The sequence below is a fragment of the Solanum stenotomum genome, chromosome 2 (genome assembly GCF_019186545.1).
Source record: "Solanum stenotomum isolate F172 chromosome 2, ASM1918654v1, whole genome shotgun sequence".
Taxonomy (NCBI): Eukaryota; Viridiplantae; Streptophyta; class Magnoliopsida; order Solanales; family Solanaceae; genus Solanum; species Solanum stenotomum.
In genome coordinates, this window is record NC_064283.1 from 4,935,090 (window position 1) to 4,955,755 (window position 20,666).

Here is a 20,666-nt window from a genome sequence, read left to right on the forward strand (position 1 = left end):
TCACTTTACTTTTACATCTCACGTAGATATTGAAGAATAAAATCTTGATTCAATTGTTCGAGATTTCGTAAATAACTTTTTTTTCTTTTATAAAAAATTGAATTAAAGAAGGCTATTATAAGATGGAGGAATCAAACCTATTGTGTATTTGTATATGAGATACATAAAATACATATTTTATGTTTGGTTAGGAAATGTAATTATTTTGATCGATTGGTTAAATAAATAACGTTGCTCTCTTTTTAACTTGAAAGATTGCACGAAATATTTATTTAACTTCTCATAATTTGTTACATCTATCATGTTTGTGACTCTTTTTTTTTGTGGTGGTAAGCTTAACACAAATATTACCAAGAAAAATATTTCCATAACATTTTTTCAAATAAATGGTTGTCCTTCAAGTTACATTACTTGAAAAATCTTATCAGGTATCAATGGCACTCGTCTTGGACCTCCTGAAGTCTTTGCTCCTGCGAGATTGTTCGCCTGATAATGATTTACTACCATCCGAAGGATCTCTCATTTGTCGCGGCCTCAAAGATGATTTTCCAGAGCTCTTATGATTATCAACAACCTCAAACATCTGATTCAATGTATCTTCTATGTATTCTGGTGAAGGATAAGACTTGACATGTAAAGAAGACGCGAAATTGTTCAAGAATTCGGTATATGCAGGCACAACAAGCTTCATTGTAGATTCTCTCATTTGCTCTCTCAAGTCTGCATCAGGGATGTGATAAAAGCTTTTATGTCTTTGAGTAATGTCGTCAAATCCTTTAGTGAACGCATCCATTTTCCCTCGTATCATAGCAGTAAGTCCGTCTTTGTCAACTCTTTTAAGTTCTTCTTTGTCCAACATCCTCACTAGAGGACCCCAAGCTTGTTTTTGATATGAATAAGCTGATTCTTCAGCCACAATTTTGTATGTCTTCTTCATATACTGATCTCCCATGAGTTTTCCGAGTTCTGTACTTCTAGTCCTCATGTAAATGTACCAATAAGTGTTCATGACAAACACGTGAGGCAATACTTTGTCTTTGTACCTCAATTTCTTAGATTCAACATTCCTCCGTATGGCATCCACAATGTTGAACATGGCGTCTTTAAGCAAGTTTTCATCTGTTTCGGGGGTTGAAAGTACTCCAGCTTTCCATATTTGTTCAGTCCTGAGGACTCTGATCATTGTCGCGCTATATGCATCAGTTAGAAGGTATTTGAGATAGTTAATAGCATAACGAACAAGTTTTGGAACCGAACCATCTTGAGGTGGAAGAACATCCTGATTAGCCTCAATTTGAAGGCCAAGCTCAAAGAAGACTTTGGTAGAGGAATGTACAAGCAGTTTCTCCAGTTCTCTAAATCGCGAACAGATATCAGCACCAGCTTCACCAGCAAAAATCTCTGAGAACTCGGGCTTTAACTTTTCTAGTGATTCGAACATGTCTAGCAGTTTAAACAGCTTTTGAGGTTCTTTCTTGCTTCGTGCAACCCCTTCCCCGAATCTAAAGAAGACAGCCATTATCTTGTCTGCTATCTTGACGAAACACTCAGGCCATATTACTCCATCCATTATTGTGCCTAAGACTTGGCAGCAGAGTTTCTTTTCCGATACAAATACATTCTTGATAGCAAGTTCAAAGTGTTGGATCCAAAGGGATATCGCGGTCTCTAGGCTTGCCCATTCCATCTCATCAATTTCTTCCAGACTGTATGTTTTTAGGTACTCCGGGTTCAGTCTCATCAATGCTTTGGCTGCTCTTTTGTATCTTACCTATGGGATGAAGCAGAATACCATAATCATTATTAGTAACCATATACATTAAATCTTAAACCATTGAGCAAACTCCAAAACTGTTGGAATGAAATAATACTCCCTCCGTCCCAGTGGCAGATTAAGATATATGTTACTAGAAGTTTTTAACTGTGATTCAAGGCCTATATTTAGTCAAAAGCCAGTGTTGAAGACATAATTAAGTAAATAATTAAACATATTTTCTCACTAATAGATTAAACTTTTAGCTTTTATATGAAATGATCACATCATTTAATATGTTGGATAACACTAACATCCTGCCTATGGCAAGGCCCACGAGGGGGCTGGGGTGGCCTAGGTCAGAGTCATGATTGAACATGGTGCTTGCCTGGTGGGCTTAGTCTTGCTATCAGTTAGAACTTTTGGCATGATGATAAACGTTTGATCCTAACAACATATAAACGATTACAGTCATGGATTCATATACCTGTTGTATAAAATCAAGGAGAAAGTTGTTACCTTCACAAAGATATCAATACATATATCAAGACAGTCATTTGCAGCCAATGTCTCAGAGATTCTTGTAAGCACTTCAACTTCTAATTCACTTCCCAAATCTGTAGACACCGTATCTGCTGCAGCAACAACATCATCGTGATCATCATCATCATCGCGATCACTTTTTGCCTCAAAAAAATTCCTCTGCCTCATTTTATTCAACAAACTCTCATATTCATCTTGCAAATTCAACAAAGCATCATCAAGCAGTCCATCAAATCTCATAGCATCAACTTCAGTTTCACAAAGAGCTTTAAGTGTAATCAAAGTCTCTCTCAATCGATGCGTCCTGAATTGATCAGTTGCTTTAGTCCTGCTTAAAAACTCGACAACTTCTTGCAACTTCTGAATAGCTGGTTCACACTCTCTACTAATTGAATTAACCGCCTCATTCAAATCATCCACCGTGTCAACATACTTGATCAACTTCTCCACCCTCTTGTTAAACGATTTCTCGTTAGCTAATTTAGAAGAAAGTTCAAGAAGCTTACGCTGGAGGGATTCAGAAAGTTTGAAACTTTCAAGAAGTGAAAGAGCTGGAGAAATTGCTCGGTTGATCTTCGTATCGAGTGCCTTATTAGCAATGGAAAGTGATTGTAATGGAGCTATTCTTCTTGAAGCAATGGATAGATTTTCTTGCATTACATTAAATTTATCTTCTATTTCAGATAAACTTGTTTCGACATTGAATGAGAGTTGAAGAAGGTTGTTGAGATCAGAACAAGTTTGTTTAAGCTTGGAAATAATTTGATCATCTTGTTTTAGCTCCTCCATTGACATTTTTTTTTCAGTGATTGATGATGATTCTTGATTTGTGGGGTGTAATTAATATTTCATATAAAACAATGAGGGTCGTTTGTAGCTGGATAAGAAATAAGTTATTCGTAGTATCAATTTTCTTATAACTTATACGACATTTTGATTACTAATTTATGCAAGAAAGAAAGTGGAATAACTAATACAATATATATATATATATATAACTGCATAGATTCCGTCGTAGCTAATCCAGCTACCAAACGAGCCCGAGGGTATCAAAATGGTGGCAAAAAGAGGAAGAAGACAGGAGAGAAATTACCGAGGACTAAGTCTCGATGAGAACGAAAGAACAAATGGCAAATACATATAACAAAAGCGACACAATTGACATTCCTAATTGATTTTGCCGTCTTATCATATTATATGTCTTTGCTTGTCGGAAGTGAAAACCTTTGATGACTTTTACCTTTTCATTTTTCTTCTTTACTCTGTCCGTTTCAAAATAAGTGTCATTTTAGTTCATTTCACGCTCATTAAAAAATTAAGAAGAAATAAATTTTTACTAATAAAAGAGTGTAGTTGGAAATAATTGTTGGCTTTGTTTTGAATTTCTAATATAACACTTATTTTAGAACGAAAAAAGTAATACTTAAACAATGGTGACCAAAATCAGTTTTTGTGTTTCAATTGTTTCCTCAGGCGTCTCTTACCATTTCTTTACTAGCAGAGATTATCATTTAAATGAATTTTGACCCTGAAATATTAATTTGGCCCAAAACAGAGAATGGCCCAAATGAAGCCCAAAAGCAGGAGCTGGAACTTCTTAGGCCAACAAAGCAATAGCACTTGCCAGAAACTAATTTGTCCATTTCAGCTGTTTCCCGCTCATTCATAGCGTAATTTCACACGATTTCGTTCTGCAATGGCGAGTTTTCTCCGGCGTCCATTCACAGTCTATCAGATCTTCACAGGTTTCTCCGACGAGGTTTTCTTCTTCGTCGAAATCAAACCCGGTCAAGTAGGCACAGTCTAGAATTCGCCAGGAACATCGTCCTCGCAGAGTACGTACTTCATCAACCTTATTCTACTGTGAATCTTCATTGTTGCTTTTGTATTCGTGCTAAATTCCTCTACAATAGTCTTAATTATTTTTCTGCTGTTCGAATTTCAAGTTCAATATTTGGAAATACTTAGGTCGTTTTATGATGTTGATCCTAAATTAAACTTACACAGAGTATTTTATGTTTCATTGTGAAAAAAAATTGTGAATTTTTCTTTCATGAGCAGATTCTGAGCTAATATCTAATCAAATTGACCACTAATGATACTCTTTATAATTTTATGTAGTTTTTATATATGTTATTTTTTAAAAATAAAAATAAATAACTGATGTAGGAATGTAAACAAGAAAATAAGGAAGAAATCAATAATATTTTGGTCTTTGTTAGAATTTAAATTGAGACTTCTGGTGGGAGATGGTAGGTATACAGTGGAAATAGTCGGAAGTTGGCTAGGGCACTACAGTTATAAAAATAATAATTAGGAGTACATAGATTGGTTCTCCTACTTTAAATCTTGTTTATTCTTTTTGAGATAGAAAGAATATTATAGTGTGAGTAGTTAGTAACATCAACCTGCTCATAGATTTCACATTTCATTTATTAAGGATAAATCTTAAGCACATTATGCTCTACGTGTCAATTTTCTCCAATTTGTGTCTCAATCAATGGTGAACACTCTCAACGACAGTTGTATATACAGTTTATTTGCTTCAAGTTATACCCCTGCCATCAAGTAGAGAACTTTATAGACTAGTAATGTAGTTATAGTTTTCTTTATTCACTACTAATTCACATTAGTTAATGAGAAGATATGATAAATTTTAAGGTATTTACAATGTTGAATCGCATACCCGAAGCGTAGTGGATGAAGACATTAGGTAGTTACTTAGCACACTTTTTGGTCCTGCTAACTCATAATATTTCCATCTCAAATTACTGATAAAAAATATTTCCATCTCAATTCGTTTGACTCACATTGTATGTCTCTGTTAAGGTGCCCGTAAAGTGTGTAAGAACAAGTTTTGAGTACTATTGGTGTACGTGAATTTGGCAACTTTTTGTTCTGCATTATGTAACTTAGATTGGTTGACAAACTGCAGATACGTCGTCTGTAAGCCAATAAAGGGAACGTTGTTAACTTGAAATAAAGTAGGCATCAATATAGAATTTTTGCATATATTTATATCAACTTAGTTCCATTTGAAATTTTTTTATATTTCTTGTCAAAGCAATTAACTCCATTACTTTATATAGTTCTTGTCAAGAAGATCTCCAGAAACATATTTGAGAACAAATTCAAGTAGTTCCTGTTTGTTCTTTAGTTCTGCCTTCTTTTTTCTAACGAAATAGGGAGAGATTGGGATGCTTAGTTGTCAGTGGTTTTTGCACGTTTTCTAATTTTGAGTGTTAACCATGGAAACACTGCAATTCATTACTGCTTACTATCTATTCCTAGTTGTCCTTTTTTCACATCATACGGCTGAGATTTCCTCTAGCACAAATTACTTAAATTTGTTGTGATGGAGTATACGTGTTCACTTGTGGGAATGAAGGGTATTTGGTCTTTTAACACATGTATTTTTCCCCAATTTGAATTTCCATCGATGGGGTTGTTGTCGTCGTTTTCACTTTCCCCTTTCCTTTCTTGACTGAAGAAGCAGACGCAGATACTGAGGAATAGAGCATACCATTCTCATCCTCACCCCTTCACCCCCTCAAGTTGGACGGGCAAGGAGAGATCCCCAATTTGCCTAGAACGGTGTGGTGATATGGCCCAGATAGGGCTTTGGGGAAGGGATCGGCGACCTGAGAAGAAGCTGGAACATAAGACAGAGAAATCAGGCGTGCGAGGAATTGTTTTCCGTACGAAGTGGCTTTCGGAGTAAATCAGAGTCGGAGATCCCATATCAATAAGAAGACAATTGAGCCATGTCATATCAGCCACAACTCTTCTCATGGAGCGATACTCATCTCCTGCTGAGGATAAGGAAATGGAAACCTGTTCTTTTTGGCTTCCAAGAAACAGGTGAGCCTCCAAGAGTGACAAAAAATCAACTGACTGATCGACGCAAATCGACACACGATCCCCAATCTGCATCGCGAAAGCAACCAATTTGACAGAAAGATCACTTGTCAGAAACAGACCTTGACTGGGATTGTTCCTGAGGTATTGAAGAACTCGCAGTGCAGCTGAAAAATGAGATGTCCAGGGACCCTGTATATACTGAGAGAGATGCTGCTCTGCATAGCAAATATTTGGTCGACTATGAGTGAGGTAAATCAATTTGCCAGTAAGTCGTCTATAACAAGTAGGATCTATCAAATTATGTCCATAATGAGCTTGTAATTTTGTTGTAGGATCAAGAGGTGAAGAAACAAGTGGCAGATGGGAGCAATCATATTCGGAAAGGAACTCCAAAGTGTACTTCTGCCGAGTAATAATGAGACCATGAGGCTGCCTTAAAATCTCAAGTCCCAAAAAAATAATGTAAGTCCCCAAGATCCTTGATTTTAATTCAGTATCAAGGAATGTTTTGAGTAGAGTGAGTTCATCTGAGTTGTTACCGGTCAAAATAATGTCTCATCCACATAAACAACAACTTAAGAAATTGAATCATCATCCTTTAAAAAAAATAAGGACTAATCATTTAAAGAGGAAATAAATCCCTTGAAATTGAGAGCAGAAGTAAGCTTAGAATACCATTGGCATGAATCATGTCTTGAATCATAGAGAGATTTCCCAAGCTTTCAAACATGATTAGGACTACGAGAAGACATTCCGGGGGGAACCTCATATAGACCTCTTCTTGTAATTTACCATGTAAAAATGCATTATTAACATCCAATCGTGATAAAGGCCAACCTCTTTTGACTGCTATAGATAAAATGCATCTTATGGTGGTCATCTTCACAATTGGGGAGAAGCTTTCATTGAAATCCACACATTCTCTTTGGATATCATCCCTAACAACAAGTCTTGCCTTTAATCTTTCAAGACTCTCATCATACCTTTTTTTTTTTTTTTGAACACCCACTTACAAGGGGAGTATTTTTTCCCTTGAGGTAGTTGAACTACTTCCAAGTCTTGTTAAGCCTCCAAGGCTTCAAGTTCACATGCCATAGCCTGCTGCCACCCAGGGTGCATAGCAACTTGTGCATAAGTAGATGGTTCAGCCATAGTAGAAACAAAATTAAGAACTTTTTGATTAACTGAAGAAAGTGTTGAAAAAGGGTACGCAGGAGGAGTGATAAAAGATGTAAAACAAGATTAAGATTAATAAGAAAAACTACATTGCACATATAGTCATATAAATAAGTAGGCTGTTTGTGCTCTCTACTGAATGGTAGAAATAGGAGATGAATGTTTGTGAATAAATTCAGAAGATGAGCTAATGAGCTCCTTAATTCTATTGCCTAGTCTATAACAAATTAACCAACTCTAGTGGACCCTTTATTATCTATTCCTAGCTGTCCTTTATTCTCATCATACGACTGAGATTTGCTCCAACTCAAATTGCACAAATTTGCTGAGATGAGTGCATGTGTTCTCTTGTGGGGATAAAGGGTATGTGGTCTGTACACATGTATTTTTCCCCAATTTGAATTTCCCTCGATGATGTCCTCATCATCTTCACTTTTCCCTTCCCTTTCTAGACTAAAGAAGCAGATGCAGATACTGAGGCATCGAGCATGCCATTCTCAACAGCTTACTGGAAATTACTGTTCTTATTCTTCCAGATGAAACTTAGCATTTGGTTATATTAGTTATTTAGCCTTTGCTTTTTTCATCTGAAACAGTATATAGGTCATACCTCTAGAGTTCACAGTTTACTGGAAATTCCTGTTCTTATTCTTCCAGATGAAACATAGGCATTTGGTTATATTAGTTATTTAGCCTTTTTTTTCATCTGAAGCAATATATAGGTCATACCTCTTGAGTTCATTGACAAATATGCCTACTTCTTTTGCTGGTCAGTTAATGGATCTGTGGATAGACTAACTTTTTCGGGGATATTTGAACATTGATTCTTCAGGTCATTGTTTATTCACCTGCAAGAGTTGCAACTCAACAAGGCTCTGGAAAGGTTGGGAAGTGGAAAACAAATTTCTTGTCTACACAGAAGTACCCACCACTCTTTACCTTTTCATGATAAAACATTTATATTTTATTCTCTGAGAACACTTTGGATATTTAAGTATTATCGATGCAACAAATCCTTGGAACTTGTATTTCTCTATGCGAGAACTTTTTCCCTAAGTGTTGGTACTCTCGTAAGCATTTTTTTCAGCATGCCCAGCATCTCAGGTCTCTAAAACAGTGCAATTTCAAAAACTGCCTCTGTTTTGCCGATGTAGATATTTTGTTTCTGATACTATTTTTAATTAATAGAACTGTAGCCAAGTGTCTGTTTGATCGCATCTTTTAGGTGGGAAAATCCATTGATTGTGATGAAATAGGAGCAGTAACTTAGGTGGACCTGAGTGTAGATGATTGTAATTAGCTGTACATAATTCCTAACAGATTCTGTTTTAGTTTGTTAGTTAGAATAAGTGTATAACCACCAATAGAAGATTCTAGAAGGATCTTATGCAATTGTATATAAGGGAGAAGATGTAACTAGATTCTTCAAGTAATTCATTTTCACATTTTGTACAAACGCTTCTTCACAGATATGAAGATGTTATCTTCTGTTTCTTAGCTCATTGTTCTTCAATGGAGGTAAATTGATTCGTTAACATGGTATCAGAGTTGTGTGGCCATTGACATGGTCTGATTGAGCGAGTTCGCAGAAGAAACATGGCGATTGTAGTGGATAATGAGTTGCCGGAAAAATTAAGCCATAATCATCCTTTATATCTGAATTCTTCAGATTCTTCTGGAGTGATGTTGATTTCAATTCAACTAACTGGATCTGAGAACTATTATGTATGGAGCAGATCAATGAAGATTGCTATACTTGGAAGAAACAAGTTGGGTTTCATTGATGGAAAGTGCAGAAAAGAAGGTTTTGGTACAAATTTGGTTGATCTATGGGAGCGTTGTAATGCAATTGTTCTCTCATGGATAATGAATTCTGTCTCAAAGGAATTGCTTAGTGGAATTGTCTACTCGACTGATGCATGTGGAGTTTGGAGAGATCTCAAAGAGCAATTCGACAAAGCTGATGGATCGCGGATTTTTCAGTTGCACAGGGAGATTGTATCTCTGACTCAGGGAATGAGTAGCATTTCTGAGTATTTTACTCGATTGCGTTTGCTTTGGGCTGAATTTGACAGTTTAGCTCCTTTTCCTGGATGTGATTGTGCGAGATCACGAGATTTTACCGAGTTCATGCGAAGGCAAAAATTGCTGCAGTTTCTCATGGGCCTAAATGAGTCCTATGAACAAGCTAGAGGTCAGCTTCTAATGTTGATTCCAATTCCTTCTGTAAATCAGGCTTACTCAATGTTGATTGAACGGGAAAGTCAAAGAAATATGGCACATGTTGCTGGATCAATGACGAACATGGAGACTGCATCCTTGGTGGCCGGAAGAAATGGACATCCTAAGTTGAAGAAGAACTGGAACTCTCAGTGTGATTATTGTAGAAGGACTGGGCATACTAGGGAGAATTGCTATAAGTTGATCGGTTACCCACCTGATTTCAAGTTTAGGAAGAAGGATAACAATCCTAATCTTGTGAATCCAAGGGGTGGAGATCAGAGGAATCAAGCCTATAACGGGACATCTGATGACAGACAAAATAACACTGATACAGGACATGGTAGAGCTTCTTGTGTCGATACCTATAGGGATCCTTTTGATAGAGGAAAAGGTGTGATGCCATCAGAATCGAGGAGAATTTGGAAGGTACTCTGGTGATTCTGGAAAATCCTCTGGTGATTGGCATAGAGAGGCAGGAGCAGGACCTCCGAACTACTCACATCACCAATACAATCAACTGATGCATAATATGGAGAACCCACACCACTATAATCAATTTCAGCGGCTGATGGATAAAGACAATTCTGGAGGAAGCTCATTCCACTCTCATCTGTTTGATTCAGCTAACATGGGAGGTAATGTATCTGTCTCTAATGTGCTAAATGCTCACACCACAGGTAATATTCATACGCCTCAAATGAATAAACCTAATGAAGAAAGGATAATCGATACTGGAGCAACTAATCATATGATTTCCCACAAAGGAATGCTAATGGCTGGTAAAGGAATTGTTAAAGTTTCTGATAAAAGGGTGTATTTACCATATGGAGAAACAGTAGATGTTTCACATATTGGCAATTGTGGAATAATGAATGGAAGGGTGTTAACCAATGTACTGTACATACCAGATTTTAAGTTCAATCTGATGTCTGTTTCCAGGATAACTAAGGAACTAAATTGCTCACTTCAATTTTTTCCTAACTTCTGTATATTCCAGGACCTCTCAAATGGAAAGGTGTTGGAGATTGGTGAAGAAAAAGATGGACTCTACTTGTTAAAGCATAAAGGACAAACAGAGAATAATGATCAGCACTTTAGAGGATTACGACAAATTAAAGGTTTGATAGGTACAAGAAATAAAGTAGATGCTTTACTTTGGCATAAGAGAATGGGACATGCATCTGCTGGAGCCATGCAACAAGTTTTTAGTCTTAGCCATGATTACTGTAAGCAAGAAATCAATAGTTGTGAAATTTGCCCACTTGCTAAACAAACTAGGATACCTTTTCCTAGTAGTGGTACCAGATCTATTGCTATTTTTGATTTACTACATTTGGATGTATGGGGACCTTTTCATGTACCTACTTTTGATGGCAATAAATTGTTCTTGACAATTGTGGATGACTATTCTCGGATGACTTGGATTTTTTTGTTAAAATTCAAAAGTGATGTTGTAATTGTCTTGAGAGACTTCATTAAACTAGTCTTGACACAGTTTGGTAAAACAATCAAAGTAATGCGATCAGACAATGGGACAGAATTTGTGAATTCTGAATGTGAAGTTGTTTAAATCTCATGGCATTCTACACCAACGATCATGTGTTTACACCCCACAACAAAATGGGGTGGTGGAAAGAAAACATAGATACATTTTGGAGTTAGCCAGAGCCATTCGATTTCAAGGTTCTATTCCTTTGAAATTCTGGGGACATTGTGTATTGGGAGCTGTTTATCTGATGAATAGATTACCATCTAAAGCATTGATTGGAAAGACTCCTTATGAATTGTTTCATGCCTGTAGAGGTACCATTGATCATTTTCGGACCCTGGGATGTTTGTGTTATGCCAAGAACTTGCCATCTGGGGACAAATTCACAGCTAGAGCAGTTACTGCTGTACATATGGGATATTCTGAGGTGTCCAAGGGTTATGCCTTATATAACCTTGCTACACATTCATTTTTTACTTCCAGAGATGTCATTTTTCGAGAAGACATTTTCCCTTTTAAGACTCAATCTCCATCTCATCCTGTGTTTCTAGAAAATCCTGCAGGTTTTCTTGATGACATGGTCCAGGCCAATCCCTCTAATCATGTTGAACAGGTTGCAGTACCTACTGTAGTGACTGAGCCTGCAGTGGATGTTGCACCTCCTGTAATTACTAGACAGTCTACAAGACCAAGAAAACCACCATCTTGGATGACTGATTTTATTACCACTGCTGCTACTGAGTCGATTCTTTATCCATTATCACAAAGTTTGAGTTATGCCAACCTGTCCAAGCAATATCAGTCTTATGTTCAGGCTTTTTCCTGTACCACTGAACCACAGAATTATCAGGAGGCTTGTTTGGATCCTAACTGGCTCACAGCTATGCAAGAAGAGATCAAGGCTCTTGAAGATAATCAGACATGGCGGTTGGTACCTTTGCCACCTGGGAAAGTCCCTATTGGGTGCAAATGGGCATACAAGGTGAAGTATAAAGCTAATGGCGACATAGAAAGGTACAAGGCAAGACTGGTTGCTAAGGATTATAATCAAAAGGCTGGTTTAGACTATCAAGACACTTTTTCCCCAGTTGTCAAGATAGTCACTGTTAGGAGTGTTTTGTCCATTGCTGTTGCTTCAGGTTGGCATATTCATCTATTAGATGTTTATAATGCTTTTTTGCAAGGTGATTTGTTTGATGAAGTATATATGACACTCCCTGAGGGTTTTTCTAGCCAGGGGGAGAAGTCAAGGTTGGTATGTAGGCTAGTAAAATCCCTATATGGTCTCAAGCAAGCTAGTAGGTAGTGGAATGTGAAACTTACTGATGCTTTGATAGATTCTGGTTTTATACAGAGTAGTTTGGACCATTCTTTGTTTATTAAAAGACATCATGAGCAGATTGTAGTTGTTTTAGTATATGTGGATGACATGCTAGTAGCTGGTAGTGACTTACGACTGATTGAGCAGACTAAGGAAGAGCTACATGCTAAGTTCAAGATTAAAGATCTTGGCATCCTGAGATATTTTTTGGGGATTGAATTCAGCAGATCATCCAAGGGAATTTTGATGAATCAAAGAAAATATGCTTTGGAGATGATAGAAGAATTAGGACTGACTGGTGCAAAACCATCATGGACTCCATTGGATCCAAACTTGAAGCTGACAACAATAGAGGTGGATAAGGCAGGAGGAATTACAGATGATCATGTTTTGACAGATGTGGGATCATATCAAAGATTGATTGGAAGGTTATTGTACTTAACACTAACAAGGCCAGACATTGGTTTTGCAGTACAAACACTAATCCAGTTCTTACAGAATCCCAAGAAGTCACATATGGAGGCAGCAATCAAGGTGGTTAGATATGTAAAAAAACGGCCTGCAATGGGGATACTAATGAGCAGCAACAAGGAAAACAAACTAACAGCATATTGTGATGCAGACTGGGCATCATGTCCAAATACAAGAAGATCTGTGACAGGGTTCCTAATCAAACACGGAGCCGCCTTGATATCATGGAGGTCAAAGAAGCAAACAACAATATCAAGAAGTTCAGCAGAATCAGAATACAGGAGTATGGCTTCTACTGTGTCAGAGGTGGTATGGCTGGTAGCACTGTTCAAGGAACTAGGAGAAGAACTGGAGATGCCAGTGGACCATTTTTGTGACAGTAAGGTAGCATTGCAAATAGCTGCAAATCCAGTTTATCACGAGAGGACCAAGCATATTGAAATAGGCTGTCATTTTATTAGAGAAAAGATTCAGAAGGGGTTGATCAGACCACTGTACTTAACTACGCAGGAGCAACAAGCAGACATTATGACAAAGGGGTTGTTTAGATCACAACATTAGTATTTGGTATCCAAGCTGGGCATCTTGAATATATTCATGCCTGCCAGCTTGAGGGGGAGTGATGAAATAGGAGCAGTAACTTAGGTGGACCTGAGTGTAGATGATTGTAATTAGCTGTACATAATTCCTAACAGATTCTGTTTTAGTTTGTTAGTTAGAATAAATGTATAACCACCAATAGAAGATTCTAGAAGGATCTTATGCAATTGTATATAAGGGAGAAGATGTAACTAGATTCTCCAAGTAATTCATTTTCACATTTTGTACAAACGCTTCTTCACAGATATGAAGATGTTATCTTCTGTTTCTTAGCTCATTGTTCTTCAATGGAGGTAAATTAATGGAGGTAAATTGATTCGTTAACAGATTGGATGGACATCCACAGGAGACCCTTTATCATACGTTGGTGAGGCAGGGTTATCGTTTGATAGTGTAGACGCAACAAATGCATTTGCTGAGAAACATGGTTGGGAGTACATTGTAAGACTGTAAGTCCTTTTGAACGCTACACTGTCCAATTTTCTTGTTTCCTTTATAAATATATTGCATCAGAGATCTTATTGTGCTTTTAGACAATCTGTTGTTATTTCCCTGTAGCAGACATGTGGGATTAGAAAAGGTTTTGGACTTGCATTGCATGCTTCCAAGATTGTGATGTAGAAAGAGTACCAGAATATGGATAGTACTTCTCTTAAGAGTTTCTTCAAGAGTTCTTGAGGTATTTATTAGTTAAATTAGTGAAAGAGAAAACCGTGATGAAAGATATCAAGTTGATCAGATTTCTAGAGAAGAAATCGAAAGAGAGCCAACTGCCAGCCCGGACTTATCTTCTGGAATGACTAATAACTTTAATGCTGAAGTACTGATTTCATAGAGTTTGGCTTCATTAGAACTTAAAAATGTCAAATTGATTTCGTTCTAATTGTTACTACATGATACATTAGCTTGACTATGTTCCAAGGTCAATTTTGTTGGTCTTGTTTGGAGTCTGATATACAGAGCTTCGTTTAACATTGACATTATAAGCAGGCATTGTCACTACATAATACACTAGCTCAACTATGTACCCCAAGGCCAATTTTGTTGGTTGTGTTTGCAGTCTAATGTACAGAGCTTTGTTTAACATTCACCTTATACACAGGCACACATCACCATAGAATCCCTTCTATCATTCAAGCTTCTAAAATGAATGGATGAGCGCTTCTGGATTATCAACAGTGAGTTCTCTAATGGTCACTCAAGCTTCTAAGATATATGGTCTGGATGGTGAGTGGTTTATATTCAAAACCATTTCAACTCACTTCTAAGTAGTTTTCTAGCAATTGTTAATTTATAAGATATTTGTATGAATTTGAGTGATTTTATTGGAACAAAAAAATATAAATGACTTTATTAGGTAATTTCATTAAGCTGAGTGACCATGAGGAACCAACTCCAAAAATTAGATAAATGACTTTACTCAACTCTACTAACCGACTATCCTTCAAAACATCTGTCATTTTTTACTTCCACAAGCTCCACTATAAGTGGGCGGGATGGTATACCAAATCTTCTCAAGAGGTACCCCCAGAATTTTAACTGGTTAGTAGCTCCTAATTGTGGGTGGCTTAACTATAGTTGCTTGGAGAGCTTAAAAAAGAGGACCAACCACTGGACATTGCAAAAAAACAAAAGGACTGCTGCACACCACCTGGCTATTACACATGAAGCACCTGCGGCATAAATTACACCCTCTTTTCTTTAGGTATCGTGTGTGAGATATGCGTCATGGGCCAGCAGCCACATAAAACAGTTAAAAACAGTGCCAACAGCCACATAAAACAGTTAAAACAGTTTAACTTCGTACGGGCTTTAGACTTCCAGATTTTTTTTTCATCCAATTGGGAAAGCCCTATAACCCCATCCCCATCCCCATCGTATACTCTTTCGATAGGAAAGAAGAGGCCTTTTCCCTATCTCGGGGCCCAACCGCTGGAGGAAGGGGCTTCATATATTTGGAGGCAGTCCCCTCCACTACCATCTCTCCCCACCCACCACACACACAATATATCAATATATTTTTTAGTTTATTTATCTTTTTTAGTTTGTTTCGAAACATTAAAAAATGTTTCTTTTTTTTTATTAGCTTTTAAATTTAACTTCCACATGATAGGTTTAAGATCATAAGATTAAAAAATACCTTGGTATATAAATATATCTTTAGTTTAAGACCATAGAAAAATAAAATTTTTTTTATCAAAAATAAAAAAAATAACTTTGAATCTTAGATAGAAAAAAATAAAAAAATAATTAAAAGTTAAGCCTTTGATTTATTTTTAACTTTAGGTTACTAATTCACGTTTATATATAAGTTCCCATTCTGCTATCCCTTGCATGTAATGCGGTCGTGAGAGATCCCACCTCCCAATCTTTCCAGCGATCCTGAGAGAGCCACTTCCAAGAAAAGCACAATTCGAGTCTCCAAACTTCTTGTCAACTTGTTCTCTGACAATGTCGTTACATCAACTTTTGAATATTTAAAGATGGATCAATCTATATACACCGTTAAATAAGTCAGATTTTACCAAATTAAATTTATTATAGGAAGTTGATTACGTATAGTCATCGATTGTTCAAAAAAGGTTACACAGAAATTTTTTTGACAATCAAGAAGTTTCACACACCATTATTGAATCCAAGGCTCCTCTTAAAAAATAAAGCATTCTCAATCATACTTGTTCTTGAAGTGGAGTTTTATACGTGTCCATCTAGATAGAGTGAATTTTATGTCTATCAACTCTATTTCTGGTTAGAGTCAAAATCAAAATCATATGCAGACAACTTCAAATGGAAGGGTCCCACCTCAACTCTATTTCTGGCGACAACTTCAAAAATCAAATGCCACCGCTGCCTTCAAGAGATGCTAGAAACTTCTGCCAGATGGAGATACTTTTATCATTGGAATTCTAACACGTATTCAGCCAATAATATTTGTTTGCCATCAAATAATCATCCTCCAATAAGAAAAACATATTACATAAACTAGGCATTCGAAACTTTAGTCTGTCGTCTGTTTTGTTTATTGATATGTGCTAACCTAGTAAAATATGCACAGACGGAGAACAAAAAGAAAGAAGACGCATACACTTGACAATTGACACATAGCTTTATACTCTTAAGCTGGAAATAACTATTACACATAATTGAACTACCCTAATTTTCCTACTTTCTATATGTTGCTACTATATTGCATAAGTTTTTAACCGGCATTTTACAACATTTAAACTAGTTAAACTGTATATACAATTGACAAAAAAACTGTTTAAATATTGGAAGCAGCTGATTCAGGAGCATCATCATCTGTGGTATGGAACCTCCACTCAAAGACATAATCTTTGGACTGGCAAGCTAACTTCACAGCATTGCAGAAAGCTTTGACTGAATTCTTTTTCCCTTGTGCAGCTCCCCATTCTATCTTCACCCAACAATTGAACCCATCAGATGACATTGGCACACTGCAAGATGAATCCAAGAACTCAAGTATCACTTCCCCACCAATTCTCTTGCATGCATTCCCAACCATGTAGTCCAGCCAGCAACATTCAGGTTGACCCACCATCTCTTTGTATGCTGCATTTGTGAGCCTTACTTTGTTATTCGAGTCCGATATTACAGCTGGCAAAGCCTCTGCTTCAACTTCTTCCTCCACCTCCTCTGGTTTCTTCATAAATTTTTTGTTTGTTCCACCACCCTCTGGAGCCTCCTCCTCATTGATACACCCAATGGAAATACTTGACCCAACTGGGCGAACTGGCTGCGGGGTTATAACATCCGGGCCAGGGGTCTTAGGACCTTGCAATTGGGGCATGAAATCTAATTCTTCAGGGCCATCAGCTGCCAAATTCAAATCGATTCCTCTAATTTCCTCTCCAGAGTTTTTCTCTACTAGCATAGGAAGAGTAGTGGTAGTACAAGCCATAGGAGGGAGTGTTATGGAATTTGATGGAGTTGTAACAGAGGTACCCAAACCACATTTAAGAGGGAGAAGATTTGGGATTAAAGTGAACTGGGGAACCACATTTGGTCTATAAGAAGGAGAAGCAGCCATCACCTGATGATAAGTAGGAAATTGGCCAGCAGGAAAGTAATTAGCTCTGGCTCTTTTCATAGAAGGTGGACCAAGGGCAGTCCTTCCTCTCTTCCTTGTCCTTGTTGGCCTTGCTTGCAATTGAGGCCATACATTCCTCAAGAAAGGAGACTTTTGAATATTTGGGGGCAATCCAGTAGGATTATCCTCAGAAACAGGACTAGTTGGAGCCTCAGGCTTTGGTGCTATTGGCCTGTATCTAGCCATGATCTCAGCTGTTTTTGAGGTTGAAGGGTAAGGATTCAAAGTCTGCATCATTTTTATTTTTTTTTGAATAAAAAAGAACCCTTTTCCTCTTAACAACAACCAAAAAAAAGAACCAAATTCAGATAAACAGAGAGGAGAGTTGAGGGAAAATTAGTGGGACTAGAGTAAGAGGTATAAGAAGGGTGATATAAGCCAATAAGAAAAGGGCAAAACATGAAAGAAGAGAACAGGTTGAAATGACACTTGGAAACATACGGTGGGTACGTGTTTGAGCTACTTTAAAACCAAAAAGGACATGTGGGATTACAAGAGAGTTTTGAACTTGCATGCATGCTTTACACTTATCACACCCTAAGCCTTACTCCTAGCTGTCTCTCCCTTCGGTTATGAATGAAAAAGTAGTATCAGAAAAGAGAAGACACCTCCTTAAAATCTTCACTCATTACTAATTACCCATTTTGCTTTTTTATCATATTTTAAGGATGAATGTACTATTAATTAAAAAAGCATAACGGATATGAAAAAAGAATAAGTTTTGTTTTTTTTGAGTTAATAAGTTGGGGGTGAGGCAGTGGCTGCTTACCAATCAGACGGTGGGCGCTCATCTCATTGCACCGAAGAGAAAGGGCCTTTTGTGGGACAACGCGTGTTGACGTGGATCTCATGCATGCCTACACCTATCAGAATTTTGTTCTTTTTGGTTCCCTCTCTGCCTCTTGAAAAACAAGAAAGAGGTTCAATGTACTGAAATCTTTTGCCTTACCAAGACTTTTAATTTTTTCTTTTTTTTTCTTTTTAGACTTTTAATTAGTTTTTAGAAAATTACATAGTATATTTGTTAATAAGTAAATAATTTACTTTGCAACTTGATTGTGAATTCGAAGGTAAAAAAATGAAAAGAAAAGTAAATAAGCTCTCTATTTTTATGAAAAGAAAGAAGATGTTAGTAAGTTATTTGAGTAAGTTACTTTAAAAGGTTGCTTGCAAAGCAACTTATGAGTTGTGTGTAAACTATTTCACAAAGTTGTTTGTAAACTACATGAAAATTATTTGTGAACTTTTTTTCAGGAAGTTGTTTAGTAAGTTACTAGTTATTTAGATTCTTCTTCAGAAAACTAGGGAAGTACGAAATAAATCTTCATAATCACATTATTCGCTTTTTAAGGTTGTTAACGATTTATATTCTTACACTTCATTTGATACGACAGGCTGATTAAATTAGTACTCACATATAGGTTAACCAATAAATTAAAAAATATATGTGTAAAGAAATTATGTGTTTATAAGAATAGCATCATCAACACATGTCAATTGTCATGTTGTTATTTTATTTTTTAAAAGGTGTCAATTAAAAGATAGAGTAATATGTAAAGGTTAAGACTAAAGAATTATAAACAAAAGGTGTGCGTTAACATGTTAATGAAATCGAGAAAATAAAAGTTAGAAATTGTGGTCATTAAGTTATACCAGATGAAAAAAAGCCTTTGGTTCCGACTTCGGTCTTTTTCTATGGGTTTTTTTATAGTCTTTTAAGTTCGTTTAAAAGATAAATATTTTTTTTCTTAATTTTAATATTTTATGTGACATATTATGATCATAATATTTATTTTTTTAAGAAATTATATATATTTAATTTAAAACTATAAAATTTAAAGAATTTAAATTTAATGCGTAGTAAAAAAGAAATAAATTAAAATAAGTGTTTGTTTCGAAATGTTTTTGCTATTGCTGAATAAAAGTTTGCTGTGATTGGAGGAGATTACTCCAGGATGTTACATGTGGCACCTCACAGGAAAAAGCTAAGTTCCTTTTTAATAATACTCACTTGATTACTTGTAAAGCGTGCCTTCGTGATATTCCTTTTGGTGCTATCATTTTACGATTTTGGTGTAATACATTTTGAATTACGGTCATATACTATGCTTGTTTTTTTTTGGAAATCGCAGGGCTCTCATCTTTTTAATTTCTTGATTATTGAACTTATAATGTTAAAATTGAGAGTAAGAAGTTTTGAGTAAGTTCCCCTTGTTTATAATACACTTTATCTATATTGATTGTTTTGTTTTTTTTCACCTTTTGAGATTGATTTAAATAATATTATCATTATAAATAATTAAGATTTTAGATGAACGGTTAGTATAATTTAAACTCTTATTCAAATTAGTATGATGACAAAAGAAAATATATATTTTATTTGAACGTAATATTTCCTCACTTGATGTTGGTTCATTGATTTAACTTTAATAAATTCAATGTCTGCCGCGCTTTATTCTACGTAGATAATACGATATATTCAGAATCAAAACGAAAAATAAAATGCATTGTTTTCTCTTTTTGGAAGAATTAATAATATTCACTTTATCCTGTAATTTGAATCTAAAAGTTATCGATTAATAATGAAAATGCTTAATATAAGATTCCTTGTTGTGAACCTTGATTTGGAGATAACTTTAGATCAAATTTATCGAGTTTAATTGGGAATTTTTTGGAGCACGTCCACACTTGTTATATACATACAAACATTTGTAATTAAAAAATATATTATTAAGTGACTTAAAATATTTATAGATAAATTTCTTGAAAATAAGAATTTTCAATCTTATAAATTATCTGCTAATAAAAATAAATTACCTATTACTTTAAAAATAATTTCAGTAAGTTCGGATTTTCACGTATTATTGGTTGATCACAATTTTTTGATATATATTTTTTATAAATAAATTTCTCAAAATTGAGAAAAATAATGTTTCTCCTTACTTTCAACACACCTTATCTTCACCCTACCCAGTAACCTCCGTCCCTACCACACCACACCCCTACCAACTTCACATAATATTTATCTATATTATATACAAATATTTTCAAGATGATATATTTTATTTACATAAAATAAATAAATAAGAAATTCACTTATTTTCGTGAAAAATATTTTTCT

The 20,666-nt window shown here is 35.9% G+C and overlaps 3 protein-coding genes across 3 annotated transcripts; 1 reads left to right on the top strand and 2 right to left on the bottom strand.

The window, feature by feature from the left end:
• Positions 1–323: 323 nt before the first annotated feature.
• Positions 324–3,093, bottom strand: LOC125855388 (exocyst complex component EXO70I-like). Its single transcript, XM_049535108.1, has 2 exons — positions 2,273–3,093; positions 324–1,771 (listed from the first exon to the last, which is right to left on the bottom strand). The coding sequence occupies exons 1-2, from the start codon at positions 3,089–3,091 to the stop codon at positions 425–427; spliced, it is 2,166 nt and encodes a 721-aa protein (XP_049391065.1). The 5' UTR covers positions 3,092–3,093; the 3' UTR covers positions 324–424.
• An 857-nt stretch (positions 3,094–3,950) lies between these two features.
• Positions 3,951–16,423, top strand: LOC125854730 (NADH dehydrogenase [ubiquinone] iron-sulfur protein 4, mitochondrial-like). The gene is given in 7 exon segments (XM_049534312.1): positions 3,951–4,111; positions 4,113–4,131; positions 8,166–8,254; positions 8,559–8,577; positions 13,765–13,875; positions 16,040–16,068; positions 16,195–16,423. Coding segments are annotated over 7 exon segments (615 nt in total). The 5' UTR covers positions 3,951–3,992.
• Positions 16,424–16,547: 124 nt separating this feature from the next.
• LOC125855365 (uncharacterized) lies at positions 16,548–17,820 on the bottom strand. Its single transcript, XM_049535084.1, has one exon. It carries the CDS (start codon positions 17,780–17,782, stop codon positions 16,700–16,702), a length of 1,083 nt encoding a protein of 360 aa, XP_049391041.1. The 5' UTR covers positions 17,783–17,820; the 3' UTR covers positions 16,548–16,699.
• Positions 17,821–20,666: the final 2,846 nt, after the last annotated feature.

Excerpts from the sequence above, each read along its gene's own strand:
- LOC125855365 (XM_049535084.1), bottom strand. The coding sequence starts at position 17,782 with ATGATGCAGACTTTGAATCCTTACCCTTCAACCTCAAAAACAGCTGAG.
- LOC125855388 (XM_049535108.1), bottom strand. The coding sequence starts at position 3,091 with ATGTCAATGGAGGAGCTAAAACAAGATGATCAAATTATTTCCAAGCTT. Across the intron at positions 1,772-2,272 it reads GTATTGATATCTTTGTGAAG|GTAAGATACAAAAGAGCAGC; the intron begins GTAACAACTTTC and ends TTCATCCCATAG.